The 17,519-nt window shown below is 47.2% G+C and overlaps 1 protein-coding gene across 16 annotated transcripts in view; it reads right to left on the bottom strand.

The window, feature by feature from the left end:
- MICAL3 (microtubule associated monooxygenase, calponin and LIM domain containing 3) overlaps window positions 1-17,519 on the bottom strand; it is a 187,810-nt gene that overhangs the window by 71,336 nt on the left and 98,955 nt on the right. For 10 of the 16 annotated variants that reach the window (XM_045554604.1, XM_045554602.1, XM_045554607.1 and 7 more), the window contains 7 exons: window positions 16,128-16,211; window positions 12,575-12,673; window positions 10,675-10,731; window positions 8,070-8,171; window positions 5,201-5,308; window positions 4,398-4,584; window positions 381-469 (listed from right to left, as the gene is read on the bottom strand). In XM_045554604.1, the coding sequence (XP_045410560.1) occupies window positions 381-469; window positions 4,398-4,584; window positions 5,201-5,308; window positions 8,070-8,171; window positions 10,675-10,731; window positions 12,575-12,673; window positions 16,128-16,211 (726 nt within the window). Of the gene's footprint in view, window positions 1-380; window positions 470-4,397; window positions 4,585-5,200; window positions 5,309-8,069; window positions 8,172-10,674; window positions 10,732-12,574; window positions 12,674-16,127; window positions 16,212-17,328; window positions 17,515-17,519 lie in introns of those variants that run through there. The other 6 variants (XM_045554617.1, XM_045554616.1, XM_045554611.1 and 3 more) reach the window with 5 other exon arrangements.

Raw genomic sequence — 17,519 nt, 5'->3', positions numbered from 1 at the left:
TTTCCACCACTGCCTTCCTTCAAAAATGAAAAATGAGTAGGCAGTTACCCTCAACAGCAGGGTATCCTCTCAGAGAGATGCTCATCTACAAAAGCAAACATCTTTCACGTGCAGAGAGCAGAAGGGAGGGTCTGCATAATCTCTCAAGCCCAGCTCAGGCGGCAGATGCAACATCACCTTAGTGAAGTACAATATTAGAGCCTACTTCACAAGCTGGTTCCCTCCCCAAACTGGACCGTAACCGTGTCTCAGGCCCTTGTCTCCCAGGACAGCAGGGCTGCAGGGGCCACCCGCAGGCCCTGCTGAGGCACAGCTGGCCCGTGGCCACACTGCACTGGCGCCCACCACTTCTCCCCACTTACGGGACAGACCACCATTACCTTTCCAGACAGAGCAGCCACCGCGGGTCTCTTCCTCTGTGCGTAGCCAGAGAGTCGGTAACAGTAGTGTGGTTTACAGTAGAATTTACCTGCACATGACAGAAGCAGGGGACAAGAGAGTGAGCCAGACTCAGTGACTCTGAACACGACCCCGGGTCTCAGTCCCTCCTATCCCTCTCCTCTAGCCACAGGAGGCCGTCAGCCTGCCCAGCCTCTTGTCCAGGGAGGCTGGCCCCTTCCTTCCCTGTAAACTTTGATTACAGCTCTCCTATCCCCTTGCCTCAAGGTTGGGGTGAAGGGGTCTTTTCCTTTAGGAATGTGAAGGCCATTGAGCTGTCACCCAATCAGTGCCCAGAGCAGAGATGTGAGGCTTGCAGGGCAGGGCCAGCGGACAAAGTGGCAGTGTGTACAGAACAAAGATGTGGCCACATGAAAAATGGGGAGGAGCATTTCTGGGGAAACCAAGGATGAATACAAGTGTGGGTGGAGGCGTGAAGCCTGTAGGGGTGGGCACTGCTGGGCATCAGCTCTGCTGCTCACCCTCCTGCACCCACACACCCCTTCCTTCCCTGCCCATGAGCCAGCTTGGGGGCAACTGCAGGCTATGACCACCCCCCCCACCCCGCCCCCGGCCCCTGAGGATCAGGGTCAACAATCAAAACCAACACAAAACAAAACTAAAACATCCTGTAACGGACTATGAGTAGAATGGAACAGAATAAAAACCAGAGCGTACTATGGCATAATTAGAGTTAAATATTATTTCTTAGCACTTTCAACTATGTCTACATGTGTTTACTGGGTCCTACTCGGGGCGGACCAGTCTGAAAACTGACTGAACAAAAAGTTCTGAACAACACTGTCTTGGCTTTTCCCATGACACTGGTAGTGGAATTAACTCACAAAGTCATTTTATTCTGACTCTTTCTTTACATTAAATGATTACAGAAACTGTTGAAACTGGAGAAATTCCCATTTCATCCTTCTCATTTGTGGAGAGTACTCCTTAGACAAATGAGCTTTCTTGACCTCAAGTTAAAATAAGGGGACCAAAACAGCCAAAGAAAGTAAAGATGAGATGGCATTCTTCCTTCTTCCTTCACCTGGTGATCTGATTCTTTCTTCTCTTCTTCAAAGTAATTGGCTTGTTTTCTCTCACCTGAACTTCCCCTCCCATGCTGAATAAATCTATTGGAAAGATAAAATTTATCGAATTCCATAGATTTTAAATAATATTCATAAAACATAGTATATTTTCCCAAACAGAATTTTCCACTAGCTATTGGCACTTAACCAGGACTCAGAGACACTACATCTGTAGTCAGGAACACTTGGTGGCCAAACTCAATCTTCTTGTTTCTTATGAGGGGAGTCGAGACACGGGTTATTATTTTCAGCTTGGCCACAATTTCCTTTTATGATCTGTAATAAACCACTCTGCTTTTCTGAATTTTGGCCACCAATAAATAGGCCAAGATAAAATATATTATTAGTACTTGAATCACGTTATGACTTCTTTTGGTCTGTTTGTTACCTCCTCCATGGGATTCTGATGGGGGCTATCAACCACGTGCCTTGATGCTGCCCAGCCCAGAAGTGGACACACATAATCCAGGCTGGTCAATCCCGGTGCTGATGTGATTTTAGTCACATGCCAGTGACTAAAATCAGCCTGACCAGAGCCATTCTGGGGGATCATTATGGCTGATGAGGGAGAAGAGCAGCCCTTTTCTGGAGACTGCTATCTGGAAGGAAGACACATGAATCTAATGCTTAAAATTCAATCTGACCTGAGCTTCTTCAACTTGTAACCAAGAATCTTGTTTATTATATTATCAGAAATATAATGTTATTTATACTTTCATTCCTTCCTTCTGCTTGTTTCCCTGCATTAATTTGTTTTATGAGTTTTTTTTCTGCTAAAGTAGAATCCAAGATTTTTTTTTTTTTTTGGTGAGATAGAGTCTCGCTCTGTTGCCAGGGTGGGCTAGAGTGCCCTGGCATTAACATAGCTCACTGCAACCTCAGACTCCTGGGCTCAAGCGATCCTACTGCCCCAGCCTCCTGAGTAGCTGGGACTACAGGCTCATGCTACCATACCTGGCTAATTTTAAAAGAGACGGGGTCTCACTCTTGCTCAGGCTGGTCTCGAACTCCTGAGCTCAAGAGATCCTCCCACCTCGGCCGCTCAGAGTGCTAGGATTACAGGCATGAGCTATCCTGCCAGCCACAATCCTAGATCTTAAAATACAACTCAATTGAATTCAACTGAGTCCTCACTGAACCCTGTGCTGGTATCCTAAATTAACAAAGAAAAGAGGTTTAAATTTTAGAAACAAATTCTAAAAGCCTAATACCAAAGGAAATTTCCCCTCAAAATTCCAGAAAATTGTTTTTTCTAGGAAGGCAGCACAACATGATACAAGTGACATGAGCTCTGAAATCAGATCTCAGTTCAAATACTGTCTCAACCACTCAAGAGTGGTATGAAGAGTGGTATAGCCCCTGGGCACATTTCCTCATACAGAAATGAACATATACCAACCTCATAGGCTGAGATAATTACACAGATATCACGTGTCATGTAGTATAGGTACTCGATTAATTTATCTCCTCATACCCCTTCTCGAACTCAACTTGATGGCACTTTTTGCTATTTAGATTGAAAAAAAAAAAAAGCTAATTTCTATCTAACATTTATCATATGCTAGACACTACTTTAACCACCACCCAAAGAAGACAGGCACTAATCCACAGAGAAAGGCTGAGCAACCTGCCTAGAGTGCCCAGAGTCAGTAAACCTCCGAGGCAAGATGTGAACCTCGGCAGCTGGCTCCAGAGCCTACACTTCTAGCCACTACACTATCATGCCTGTCTCAGACACACTGATGTTATAAATTAACTACAGATTATGGGTGGCTCAGTTGAGTGACTGATTTTCAATGGTCTAAAGGAAGGAATCTTGATAATTAAATATGGGAGTGACTGGAAAAGGGAACTGGGGAAGACAGACTGCTACAGGGCAAGCCTAAGGTAAATGGGACATTCATTCATTCACCATCTTACTGACGCCACGATGCGACAGGTTCCAGTCTAGACACTGAGAGTCTTCCAGGCGAGAAGACAGACAAGCTCTCTGCCTGGATGGAGCAGATGACATGAGTAAGTATCAGACAGCAGTGGCCACAGTATGGAGATTAAACAGGTGGTGTGTCTCTCTGGGGAGGGAACTCAGTAAGACAGTCTCCCAAGCAGCCCCTTCAGGATCCCGTAGGAACAGGTACAAGAGCCATGAGAGCAGGTTCCTTTCACGGTGGCCCAGCTGCCTCTGCCCACCAGACTCTGTCATCTGTGGGCATGATTCACTACCTTCAACCCTATCAGTCTTTCCACCGTAAAAACCAGTAAATGTCACTAAAGACCAGGCTTGAACACCATAGCAAAGTAGATTCAGGCTCTGTGAAATGAGCTCTCAAAGCATCAGATACAGGACAGAGAGATGCTTATGCCAGAGAAGGGTGGTAATACCAGGCATACTGCACTTGTCTCCAAGAGGCAGATGTCTGAAAATCAGGGGCCTGGGATCTAGTTTCAATTTATGGTCGTCAACCTTAGACAAGAAGTGTGACTTCTACAGAGCTGGGATTCCCCTCCTATAAAGACCAGAACTTATCCTCATTGTGTCCCTTTTATCTCAAGATCCCACCATGAAGTCAGAGAGCAAGTGAGCATCTGTGAAGTCAGAGAAATGATACAGGCAAATGCATGCCATTCTCATTACCATCATTGCTGGGTAATGCTATGATACAGCCTGGTGACTTTGGGAAATATTTATAAGAAAGAGTCTTAGAGAAAAAACAAAGGATGGAAGGAGATGGATGGGAAGGGTTGAAGGAGGTAGAATGAAAAAAATGCACACAGAGGAATGCAGCAAGGGGTCCTAAGGTCCCCAGCTCAAATGCACAGAGTGCCTCAGGCACTGTTTCTAAGTATGGCCTGAAGAGCAAGCCACCTCACCATCCTCGATGTCATAGGCGTAGGCCGAGAGGCGCAGGGTGGTAGCGCAGTACTCGCACTTGAAGCAGCTCCGGTGGAAGAACTTGCCCTCGGCACTCAGCCTCTCCATCACGTAGACCCGCTTCTGACAGAAATAGCACGTGTCGCTGCCTCCCAAGTTCTGCGGGAACTCCTTCTTCATGGATCCCTGGAGGAGTGGGGAGGGGGAGAGGAAGGAGGGACCCCTCAGGGCAGTGCCTCTCAGGCCCACTTCCACAGGTGCAGCCCTCTGTGGGTGAAGCTGACCCTACGTGACTCTGTTCCCTGACAGACCATGAGTATTGCATGGCTGCAGTTTACTTTGCTCTTGGCTTTCCCAAAGAGCAGTGGCACCATGGCAGGAGCTGCAACCCACGTGCCTCCAGAGACACCAGCACAAGGTGGACTCAGTGTTAACGAACAACCAAGAGAAAACCTAAGCCAATTTGCTTCTGGTGAAAGATCCAAGATTACAGAATATCAGAGCCACTAAACCAAATTATTTTGACAGAATTCTGTTCTGAGGGTTGTATACACACACACACATACACATTCAGTGTTCACACGGTTCTACACATATATATGGGTCCCCTGGACTCCAGATTGATCACTTTTCCATACAACTTTCTAAACAACTATGGCAGTCCTAGAAATTCAATTATCAAAATTCAGACAACCTCCAAAAAAATTACCACATGGCATATATTGACCCCTCAGAACAAACCAGGCTTATTTACCATAGCTGTGTTATGTCTAGCTAGGCAGTGCCCTGAGACATCTCTTACCAGTTCCTTCTTGTCTAGAAGGGCTTTGGGCTGCTCTTTCCTTTGAAGCTGATTGGCTATCTGCTCAGCCAATGAGCTCACTCCGCCCGTGTACATCTTTATATACTTCTATTGGTTGGAGATTATAAAATGACCAGAATGAAGGCAAATGAGAAGGAAAAATAAATAAATAAATTAAGAAGACAGTGAAAAAAATCTTAGAAAGGTATAAAATGAACGAATATAAGGTGCAGCAGCAAACCATGCCAACAGAGTGCTCACAAGCAGGCAAACTGGGTGGTAAGAAAAACACCGTGTCAGTGCCACGCAGAGGCACCAGCATGTGTGGGAACAGCAGCTGCAGGGAAAAGTGTCTTCCTTAGGGGAGAACTTGGTCTTTCACGTCTTTGTGGGATACACAGTTCCAGGAGGTCAGGGGTGGGGGTAGGAAGACAGGACGAATGCAAACAGAGAAGAAAGAAGGGCCCATACCCTGGTGACTCGGATTACATTCAAAGAATTCAAGAGGAACAACCCCCATGCAAACAGTGGATACCCAGACTGACCACATGTTTCAAGGTATGGGAGAGGGCTTGGGAAGTTATTTCCTCATTTAGAAAGAAACTAGGCTCATTCTTGCAAAGGCTGACTTTCCACTTGGGTAACAGATGTCACTAGCTCTAGTATTACCTGTAATAATCTTCTTCCTCATTGTTAACACCTGATCACGGCATATGTCACATGCAGCAACATTCCCAAGCTTTACTGGAAGGAGCCTTCTCAGCCGATTCTCTCTACTGATCTTTAATGTGGGTTTGAGTGCAGCACTGAGGCTCCCGTGATCCACTCAGGTGCTACGGTCAAAGCTTGGACAAGTTAAACATGAGCTATGGTCACGTAGACAAGTTGCTCACAATTAGTCCTGGGAAGTCAGAACCTATTTCCAGTCTAGGAGGGACTTTTTTCTTTTCTTTTTTTGGAGACAGGGTCTCTGTTGCCCTGGCTAGAGTACAGTGGTATCATCACAGCTCACTGCAATCTTGAACTCAAGTAATCTTCCTGCCTCAATCTCCTGAGTAGCTAGGACTACAGGCATGCGTCACCGCACTTCACTAGTTTTTTTATTTTTTGTGCAGACAGGGTCTTGCCATGTTGCTCAGGCTGGTCTCGAACTCCCCGCCTCAGCCTCCCAAAGTGCTAGGATTACAGTGTTAGCCACTGCACCTGGTCTATTTTAATAGGTTGAAAAAAGACAAAAGAAAAAAAAATCCAACCAACTCTATCCTCTTTCTGGCAATGCAGAAGAAATAACAGGAGAAACGGTGCACATTTCACCATGAGTCATCGGCTCATACCCAGGCTGGGTGTCCTAGGCAGCCAACCTTGAGCCTGTCCCCAGGAAGAAGTCCTTTAGAGACTCCACGCCCAGGTCACCTTTCCACATGGAGATGACCACGGCACCTACTACGTGTGTGCTCCTCTCAAGAACTTCGTGGAATAAGGGTGACCTTCGTGGAATAAGAACTTCGTGCTCCCTGCCAAGTCGGAGGGACTCTGACTCTAATCCTGACTCAGACCTGCACTAGGGGCAGTTACCCTGGCAGTGCCAACAACCCCCTCAGGGTAGGGCTTGAATGGACAAACATATAAGAGAATCACAGCCTTGAACAACAGCAGGGCCTAGCGGGGCAGGGACAGACAGGAGAAGTACTCTGAGGGGAGCCGATGCTATGTAAATATGGGAACAGACGCACAAGGGAGAAAACTATTCTCGTCTGGCTCAGCTCAGGCTCAGCTGGAACTAAGGAATCAATTATATATTTTTCAACTCAAAAATAAGGAGATTTCCAAGGATTGGTGCCATTTGCCAATTAACTTCACAGATTATGCCTATTAGTGGTTGAGAAAAACAGGTGGCTCTTAGATCCAAGCCTTCTTTAGATTAGGGACATTAAAGAAGCTTAGGCTTGGAACAGACACACACCAGGCAAAGCTGAGCAGAGAATTTAATAGCTGGCACCGAGGGAGCAGAAAATTGCATTTCTTTCATTCTGCAGCAGATAAGTGAGAGTGTGGACCAGACCTCAAGTATGAGGCTAGGTGGGTGAGCAAGCCCTGGGCCCTCACTGCTCAGCCAGGACCCGTCCCTTCCGACCAGAACAGCCCCAGGCTACAAAGGCATTTGTCACATTCAGTTCTCAGAGACGTGGTAACACTGACAAGAGAGGTGAAGACTCATGAAAAGCAGATGGTTTCCTTCTTCCCACTCTTAAAACATAGTCAAAATGTAGCAATCGCTGCACTTATACTGTTGCACACCACCCACCCACACCCACCCACACCTACACCCCATGTGGTCGGGTACTGGCTCAAGAATGGGAAATAAACAGGACAAAAAGACCCTCCAATCTCTCTATAAACTCCGCTACAGCTGGATCAGCGCCACTGCGGGCAAAAGCAGGATTCATTCCTCAAATGATTACAAGTCAAAAGGCACCCAGAATACTGCACATTCACTACTCCCTTTAAGAGATTTAATTACACCATGGTTCATATTTTATAACACATGATTATGAAGACATTCAAAGGTAAAAAAGCCAATGGCTGAAAAATGCTCATTATTATTTAACATAGTTAAAATATGATCAAAGTGGGTTTACTTGGACAGAATCTGATGTGTTAAAACACAGTTCAATGAAAGCCAGCAGCCTCTTTAGCTGAGGTGTGTACACACAGGCCTCACACGCAAAACAGACACACGCATATTGGCTTTCTGAAGAGACAGGCCAAAGTTCAGAACTCCACAACCCACTCAGGGCAGATGACATTTGTGAGAGTGAAGTGAGCAGCGGCTGCAGAGAGAGGTTTGCCAAGGCCCAGGCCATGCTACCTGTCGGAGGGAGTCGGAGGAGGGAGAGGCGGGGCGGGAGGAACGGAGGCTAAGAGAAAGCTCCCACTGGTCGACAAAAAATCGACGAGGTTCAGGCTCTGGCTATAAAATACAAGATGGAGAAAAAAAAAATCAAAGGAAAGGTTAAATTAAAAGTCACACACTGACCCAAACATAAGCATGAGCACCTCATTCACGCTTCCATTTTGCTTTTCACTTGCCCCTCCCTAACGCTTCCAGTGGAGTGTGCTCTGGAACAGGGACCTGCAGCTGTGAGCCACCCAGCAAAGCCTCACCCTGTCTTGCCGGGTATTCTTACTCCAGTGACCCTCTAAAGTGGGTAACGCTGCCAGCCAGGAGGAAGGAAGCACAGTGGTGTCCCTGCTAACACACATATTCTCTGTGCTCTGCAGAGAGCCCTCTCCCTGGCCTGAGCCAGGATTTCTCCCAGCCAAACAGACTGTACCACCGCCCCATCACTCCACTCGTCTCACAAGGAGCAGGCGGTAGAGACAGCAAACTCAGAGCGAAGCATGCTTCTTCTACACAAAGGCCAGGATTGTGGCATGTCTTCCCTCTACTGCTAGTGATCAGAGAAGCTCTGCTTGCCAAGGAGCCAGCTGAACGATCAGTAGAAAAGACCTGAACTCCCAAGTCCTCTCCAGGCTGCACACAGCAAGTGCAGCAAAAGCAGGCGAGGGTCTTCCTCAGTGGTGGTCCCATGCAGCCAGGCACTCTCCAGTCCCAGAGAGCAAGGTGGCCGAAAGCTTTGGCAAGCAGTAACTGCTTAGTTTCCCACTAGGTTCAGAGCGAACTATCTTTAGGGTGGCAGGGACAGAGTTACGGTCATGGCACTAAGAAGCCCTCTGCTCTTCCAGCTCCAAGCGGATCCGTCACACCCCCTACTCAGCTGCTCTCCCTTCACAGCTCCGTGGCGTGTCAACATGAAGTGGCAGTTACCTGGTGCCTTGCGAGCCTCTGCTCCAGACGCCCGGCCAGCCCACTGGCCCTGAGCTCAGCCTTGGGGAGCAGTCAGCAACACAGGCCCCAGGGGGAGCTGGGGAAGATCTGTGTAGAAGAGCACCACCCACCAAAAGGAAGCAAGAAGGAAGACTGAGCATCCCCCTGGGGTGACGGAGCAGTCAGAGCTAATGCGAGAAGTGGGGGACTGGGGACAGGGTAGGGTGGAGACAGCAGGCATGTGCACATGCAAGGCCATGGAGTAGTGGAGGGAGGGTCCTGGAAAGCAACATAAACAATGTCCCTCAAAAGTATCCAGCCCTGCACCGGGAATCCAGAAACCAGCTCACAGGGAAAAGGTAAGAAAATCCCTGCAATCCCTATTGCCGCCTAAGCTCAAAGCCCTACCCTTCCCCTCTGCACTGCAGCCCTAGACGAATCCAAATTGTTTCTCCATGCCATTGTCTCCTTCTATTCCACATACTTCCCTCCTTTCTTCTTGTAGGCATTGTTTCATTTAAAATCATCAGCACCTCATTAAATATGCATTCCCCAAAATGTAGGGCACTATCCTGCTCAAGGAAAATGCCTACTGTCCTTTCTGAGGGGGATACAGCCTAGGGAGAAGGGAGGAGGAGGCCGGGCACATTCAGCACCATGGGAAAGACAGCCACAACAAGGCGGAGCACAGTGGGGCAGGGCCCCACTCTCCACCTCCACCCCGTTCTCCCCTCTCTGGCCCAGCACCCGACCCTGGCAGCACACGGACTGCCTATTGCTAGCTTGGGCACGGGGCACAGGAAGACAGTGCTATGACTAGTTTCCTAATGGGTCTGATGAGTGACCTAATTTACTGCTTGCCCATAACGGTATTTCTCAGACAGCAAAAGCAGAAAAGGAGGTAAAAATAAAAGGCTTATGTGAGATTAACAACTAGATATAATTCCTTACCCTAGCTGCAGGCTATCCCCACTCTGAGACAAACAAAAAGTTTAATAAAATAAAGAGCCTCTTTAATTGAGCATCTCTGCCATTTATCAAATTATATGATGGCTAGTTACAATTAGTAATTTCCCCCCTTAGTTGTTTAGAAAAGACCAGCTACAGCTTTTCATTATACACCCCCATCCTGTCATCACCTTCCTTCCCCTCAATCTCTTCATACGTGAAAAATCCCCACACTGGTAAGAGCTTTGGCTCTCTTAGGATTTCCGCATCACGATCCATGACTATCAAATGCCACTGCTTATTGACCTAGACCCATCCCCTAAGAAGCTGTGCCAGGCAGTCCAGTGCTCTTCTACCACTGGCACATATTTTGGCGGTAGAGATAGTACAGTCTTGGAATTTGAAAGGTGGGCAGAGATGGGAAGTCATGAAGCCCTTTATAACAACACACACACTTAGGACGAGCATCCACCTGAATGCTGGGCAGGTGAATGCTCTACAGTGAACGCTACTGCAGGGGTCAACATTGCTAGCGAAAAGAATTCCGGCTCTTGGCTGGGTGACAAGAACGTGCAAAAAGCAAGGGGAAAGGGGGCTATCCCCCATGTCCCCTTCCCTCTGCACACCCCCACCCCCTCACGCGTGCCCCATCTGCTTGGCTCTCAGCATCCCATGCCATGGGTTCATGCTCTTTTACCCTGTCATGACGGGGACTCTGCTTGCCACGGTTGTCAGCATCAAGATCCCTGTATGTCTGTTGGCAACAAAGTAGAAACTTAAGCTCCATCCAAATGCTCTATTTAGACCTACTAAGTGACAGTGACAAATTCAGGGCCAGAAATCCAGAGTTCATTTCAACATGTATCCCTGCCCCTACCCACCCCCACCCCACATAACCATAATCTTGTCTATGTCAAGCCCCATGACCCAAGGACAGCTGTCTGCACAGCCAATGTGCCCACCTGGTCAGCTCATACATAAATAAAGAACCACGGTTAGTACAAAGGTGGAACGAACATACTTCTTTCACATAGTAGCATAAGATCAGAGGTGTTAAGTGGAAGGTTTAGAAAAAGAGTCAGGTTAAAAGGGTAAAGCTTTCCCCAGCAAGACACTAGAAAGGAAAGGCGGGGAGATGGAAACTGGTAGAACAAATGACCATTACAACAGTCCAGAGGAAACTGCAGGCTGGGGAGTGGTCCCTGAACAGGAACACAGGACAGAAGCATAACTTATTCAAGGGAGAAGTGAAAAAAGACTGGGAGTGTTTCGAGCTGACAGGAATATGTAGGCCAGACATGAAATTCATAGGCACACAGCTACCTTGCTGATCTGACAAAACCACTCACACAGCAATCACGGGAACGAGGAAGGCCACTCTCATTACTCTTTGGAGAACTAAGGGTTCACCTTACAGCCACGTATGGCTGGAAAAACTGATCCAAAGCTTCTGGTGTGGCTACTCTTATCCACTGTCTCTGTAGGCAGGATGAGGCCAGGGCACAGGCTCCAGGGTCACATGACCCAGATTCAAGTCTGGCTCCATTACTTGCTGTGTGGCCTTGTACAAATTACTTGGCTTCTCTACCCTATGCCTCAGTCTCCTCATCTGTAAAATGGAGATGATAATAGTACCTGCCTCCCAGTGTTGTGACGATTGGTTGATATAATACATGAAAATACATGAAAAGAACTTAGATTACTGCCTGGGTCATAGTAAATGCTCCTGTTTGTTAGCTCTTATTTAGAGGCCAGGCACAGTGCACTTACTAAGCCTATCATGGCTCAGTTCTTAGACCCAGGGACACAGGTTGGGCCTTTAAAATCAGACATGTTATTAGTGGCCACCTTTGAAAAAGGCCACCTTAGTTGAGAAAATGTCTTTCTATAGCTCTTGCCCTCGAAATTATTAATAGCATTTTATTTTAGAGGAATATACTACAAAGGTCAACCAAAGCCATTCTATAAATACACTTTATATAAGTGTGCCTGCCACAAATGGACACTTGCTGACCTCGTTAACCACGTCTGTGGTGGACCACTCTATAAGGAGTTCTTGAATGATCTGCCTGGAGGGTGAGTGGCGTGAACGGCAGGGGCTGGATGAGCAGGGGCAGGGCGCTCAGAACCACAAGGGCCAAAACTCATGTAGTAAAGCCCCGTAAGAGCTCCCTAACATCCACGTTAACCACACCTCTTTGGGCAGCAAGAGAAAAATGGCCAGCCTTACACGGGGTTTTAGAAAAATGTGTTGCTCTTAGAGCTTCTGGGCCTTAGATCTGTGACAAGTAGAGTGTAAATTATAGTTCAACGTTTAGTTTGTGATTGCATAGTGATTTTACCGTGACGTGGGACTAAACTACCCAGGGTTTAAATGTATTAGGTACTGTCCTTACATCCAGTCAGGAATTGCTCATTTGTAGCAATAAAAGTTGCTTCTGCTACACATGGTTTCTTCAGATGGTCTTTCTTTTAATTTAATTTATTTTTAACAGTTATCATTGAAGAGATTAAATGCTGCTTCGGTGTCTACACTTGCCATCTACACAGGCAGGCAGGAAGAGGCAGACAACAACAGAGCATGCGGAGAAGATCACCTGCTGGCTGCCAGGTGCCCGACAGGGAGGTGGAGTAGGAAGAGGAGAGAGCGTGATCACTTTTTTGGGGCAGGTCCGAGAACGCTCCTTTTCCCGTCGCTTTTACACCAACAGACACAAACAGAGAGAACATTGTTGGAACAGTGGCCGTGTTTCCTCCCAGAAGGCAGGTTCCGGGAGGACTGAAGGGCACTGGCCAAAGTGCCCCGACAGGCCCCCTTCCTTGCCCCTCCATCCTCAACAGCAAACCCCTGTGCTGCCAGAGAGGGTGGCCTGCCAGTCTCCTGGCCTCCAGGCAGGACTGTACCTTCTGTTAAGCACAGATGCACAGGTCATCTATGTAGCTGGTCAGGACTTGCTAGTACTTTCTAGATGCCAGGGATCAAGGGTTTCATCAGGGAGGTTGGGGGACAGAAGAAATGGGCTTGATTATGAGTGGAGCAAAAGGGTTAACAAGCCAACCACCATGAGGGGATACAGAGGTTCCCTCCCGAGGCTTGGTCACATGTGTCCCCAACGCAGCAAAGCAGCACTGCTTTCTTCTCAGCCCTGTATACACACTCAAAAGGTTCTGGAAAACCACCAAGGAAATATAAGAAAGTATAGGGAACACGATAGAAAAATTAAACATCTTTCCTTAATGGAATGCCATATACATGTTCATGGCTTCCCTTCATTCTTCCCTCTCTCCCTTGTATACCCTTCCTTGGGAGTCTGCCTCTAATTCAGAGAGCCCCTCTGCACTGCAGAAATAATCCCATGTTTCCAGGCCTCTCTGATCCCTTCCAAGGGAATTCTCACTCCCTGGCCCGGATGGCGATGTGGAGTAGGTGCAGGTAAGGCGGGAGGGGGAAGGAGGCTGTGGAAGCCATGACGCCTCGGGAAACAGCTCCACTGCTTGTTTCCAACCCACATGACAATCTACTTCCAAACCAAGGCTGGTTAATGTACTGCTGGCCTTCAGGACACATTTCTGAGATCAAAAGGCAAAAGAGTGGGGAAGGGAAGAGCCACAGTGTTGACAAAGGAAGGTAAAAAGAAAAGTCACTGGCAGACCGAGTTATTCATTTCCCTTCTCCACTCCATGACCTAAGCTGAAACTGGTCCTTGTGCCAACTCTGCCATCACTGCCGTGCTTGCCACGCCCTTCTGCCCCTGTCTGAACCACTTCAAGAGGAGCATAAAGTGAGTCACAGTGAGGTGTTGCCAGTTGGCCCCCACTCCTGATGGGAGACACAGGGGCTAGCCATCAGGGTGTGTCAAAGCAGGGCCCTGGGCACCACTGGAGTTCCTCTGTCCCCAAGTTTCTCAAGCACCTGGCAGTGCAACTCCAACTCTCTTTCAGGGGATAAGTTTAGAATGCAAAGATTCATGATTTCGTGCTAAGAAAACATTCTATGTGAATGTTGTACATTTTACTTGGACATAAGAACTGAGGCAGGGTTCACAGTGCTATCTCCCTGCAGCCTCCTAAGCTCACAATTCCTGACTTTACATAACCTAAAGCACCTGAGGACCTCATAGTATGTTCACTGTTTGCGGTTTCTCACCTACCAAGTCTCATTCATCCACCTACCCAGTGACTCTAACTGCCATCTCTGGGGCCCATTTCGTAGACATAGAACCTGTATTTGACTTCAAGGTTCTGTTCTGCTGCCCCTCAGCCTGCCAGTCTTTTGCTCCACTGACTGTGATCATGACCACCCAGACGACAAGCTGCCTTGGCCGGGACTAACAACGTTCTCCAGGGAGTTAGAGGCTACCAGACACTTAAACAGGAGAATCACAGCAGTCTCACGAACAGCAAGCCCCTGGAACCCTTTCAGTACAGCTCAGTCAGATGAGAAGCCACTGTGTGAGTTGTCACCAGGACCAAGGCCTCGAGTTGGCTGGCTCCTCAGGCCACACCTGCTACCTAAGACTCCCCAGAAAGCCCCCCAAAAGCTGCTCCAGGCACATGCCACCCTAGAGTATCCGTTCACTCACTAGAGTGTATTACTCCTCACCTCCCTTCCCCTCTGCTGCTCCTATCTCAGGCAACCTTTATGAACATCATAGGAGTCTAGAGTTTTTGGAATCTAGCTTAGAGTTCACTTTCCCCTTCAACAGATACTCAACTGAAGATCATCTTTCTAAACCTTCCACCTAGACTTCAAGGCAAAGGGTAACAAAATAAAACCCAAGTAAATTTCTGAAGAATTGTTTTCAGAAGACCTCCTCCAAGCCTAGGGAAAGGGGAAGCTTGGCTTCTGTTGTGAATTTGGACACTGCTCCCAAAGTTCCATCTCTCCTTCATGAGTCCTGCTTTTAATGTGGTACATTATTATTTAATTTTTTTAAGAAACAGGGTTTTGTTCTGTTGTCCAGGCTGGAGTGCACCGGCCAGATCATAGCTTTGCTGCAGCCTTGAAATCCGGGGCTCAAGTGATCCTCTTGCTTCAGTCTCCCAAGTACCTGCGACTTCAGGCATACCTCATCGCACCTGGCTAATTTTTTTTATAGAGACGGGGTCTTGCTATGTTGCCCAGGCTGGTCTTGAACTCTTGGACTTAAGCAGTCCACCTGCCTCAGCCTCCCAAAGTGCTGAGATTATAGGAACAAGCCACCATGGCCAGACTAATGTGGCATATTATTAAAAGAATAGTTAGAAAGGAGCATTTTCCCTGAATATAATTTCAATAAAATTCAACTTGCCACTCCCCAGCAACTCCTGGCAGATGACACTTTACAGTACAAGAGGCTGGCGGAACCAACTGTTAAAGATGCTGATGGAATCAAGGATCAACTCATCTGACTGCTCAGCATCGTGTAAGTCCTAATGATACAGACCATGACACGGTCTACCCAGGCCCCAGGCCCCACAGCAGGGACATCTCAACTGTGACACGGGAGAAAATACAGTAGCAGCCTCCACTCCCTCTGACTGGTTTTCTATAATAAACCAGGTGCCATCATCTTCCCTATTCAGTATTACTTAGGATAAGCAGTTTTCCAGGAGATCTTGCAAAGGTTTCAGTGAAAATTCCCCAAAAGAGTATTTTAAATGTAGAACACCAAGAAAATGTCCACGAACACCTTTGTCCAGGATTTGAAACAAATAAAAATCATAGTTCAAGACTATTTTCTTGGATAACATTTTTCTATTTAATGTGAAAGGTTCTGCTGCCCCAACTCTCAGCCTTCACTGAGTCAGGATTCTCCCTCCAACGGTCACCAGGAGACTGCTAGCAAAAAGGCAGCTTGACAAAAACATGACAACGGCAAAACCCCAGGGCCTGAGTTACCAGAACGACTTACCACATAGCTTAAGCTAATTCCAAGCCAAATTAACAATCCACTCTTTAACTGGTTTCTCAGATCCCAAGGAGTTAAATAAATCATTGAATCCAATCAGCACTGTCTGTTAAATGTCTTCCCAGAGTCGCTAATTAAATGAGCACAGAGACCTCCTGCCCTGTGAGCCAGGGTTCTAGTGTTCAGGCCTCAGCACTGCCTGGCTCGGCGGGAGGAGAGGCGTGGGAAGGCCTGGGCAGGCACCTGGCAGCTCCTTTACCTGTTTCCACCGGGGGTTGGGAGCAGGGCGACCCTGCTCAGGCAGGCAGCAGGACGGCCGGCTGGCCCCACGCACTTGTGTCGGCTGTGACACACGGGCCAAGCGTGGGCAGAGACAGGACATGGAGACAAAACAGAATAAAACAGGTCAAGGTGGGAGAAGACACCAAAAGGTACTCATGGAAGCAGACACACATCTGTCAACTGTGGGGGAGGGAGGCAGAATCAATTCTTAGAAAGTCACACAAAGGAAAGAAAATAGGCTCCCCTCTAAACCAAAAGCAAATGCCAAAAAAAAAAAAAAAAAACAAAGGAAAACAGGAGCTGTGATTCTCATTATCCTTATCCCTAACTCAATGCTCTCTGAGTCTAAACTACCAATTCTGATTTGGAAAACTAATCTTTCCACCCCAAATGAGGAAAGCACCCTTCCTCTAACAGAGAGCATTCCTGCTTTCCTGAGGGGGGCTGGACCTGGGGCTGCCAGAAACTCCAGGCAACCTCAACTGTCTACAAGGAATATCACCATCTTTTCTGTGAGCCACACATGAGAAGACTGGAGTGCAAAGACTATGTGAGAAGAAATTAATTGTGCCAGATTCCACGCAAAGCCACCCCCCTCCCCAGTCCACAGGAATGCTGAGTAAGGAGGAGAGAGGGGGGGAGGGAGAGGGAGAGAGGGGGAGACAGACAGAATGCAGAGAGCGGCCTGGCCTCCAGCTGCTCTCCCCAGTCATCAAGGAGTTTTACAAGAAACTTTCAGTGTTAATTTCAAAACAGCCCCTCCTCTTGTATGAAGTCTGAATGAATTTTTAGATACCCCCTAACAAAGACACCTCAAGTCAAATGCTCCTGCCTAGAACTTCACACATGACCATTTAGCCAGAAAGTTCATACTCCTAGCAATATCCCAGGAAATAATCTGCAACACACAAAAGAAGCTTTATTGCAAGAATGTTTACCTCTGTATTTTATCAAGAAATATGACAAACAACTAAAACATCCAACACTAGTGCAACAGTTAAGAAAAGCATGGTACCACACATTTCAAAAGAGGCTTGCAAAGAGAAGAGAAAGTATACGTTAAGAATGACCTCAACTATAAAAACAAGAAAACACTTTAAAAAAAGATAAGAAATAAGCAAAATATTAACAGAATTATAAGTGCTTTAATTATCTTTATTATATTTTTCAGCATTTTCCTTCATAAGCATGTACTTCTTTTATAATTTAAATATGTCTGTGAATATATACACATGTGTAGATATATAGATACAGACATACATGTTTGAGACCCCTTTGATGATTTTTGTCACGGACACCTCAGAATGTTGAGGACAAAGCAGCCCTGAATGTGTAGGCAAACTTCTGAAACTCTCTTCACTGCCCTGGT

Source organism: Lemur catta, chromosome 6 (genome assembly GCF_020740605.2).
Source record: "Lemur catta isolate mLemCat1 chromosome 6, mLemCat1.pri, whole genome shotgun sequence".
Taxonomy (NCBI): domain Eukaryota; kingdom Metazoa; phylum Chordata; class Mammalia; order Primates; family Lemuridae; genus Lemur; species Lemur catta.
Note: the sequence above shows the minus strand (reverse complement) of the source record. Positions and strands in the feature narration are given on the sequence as shown.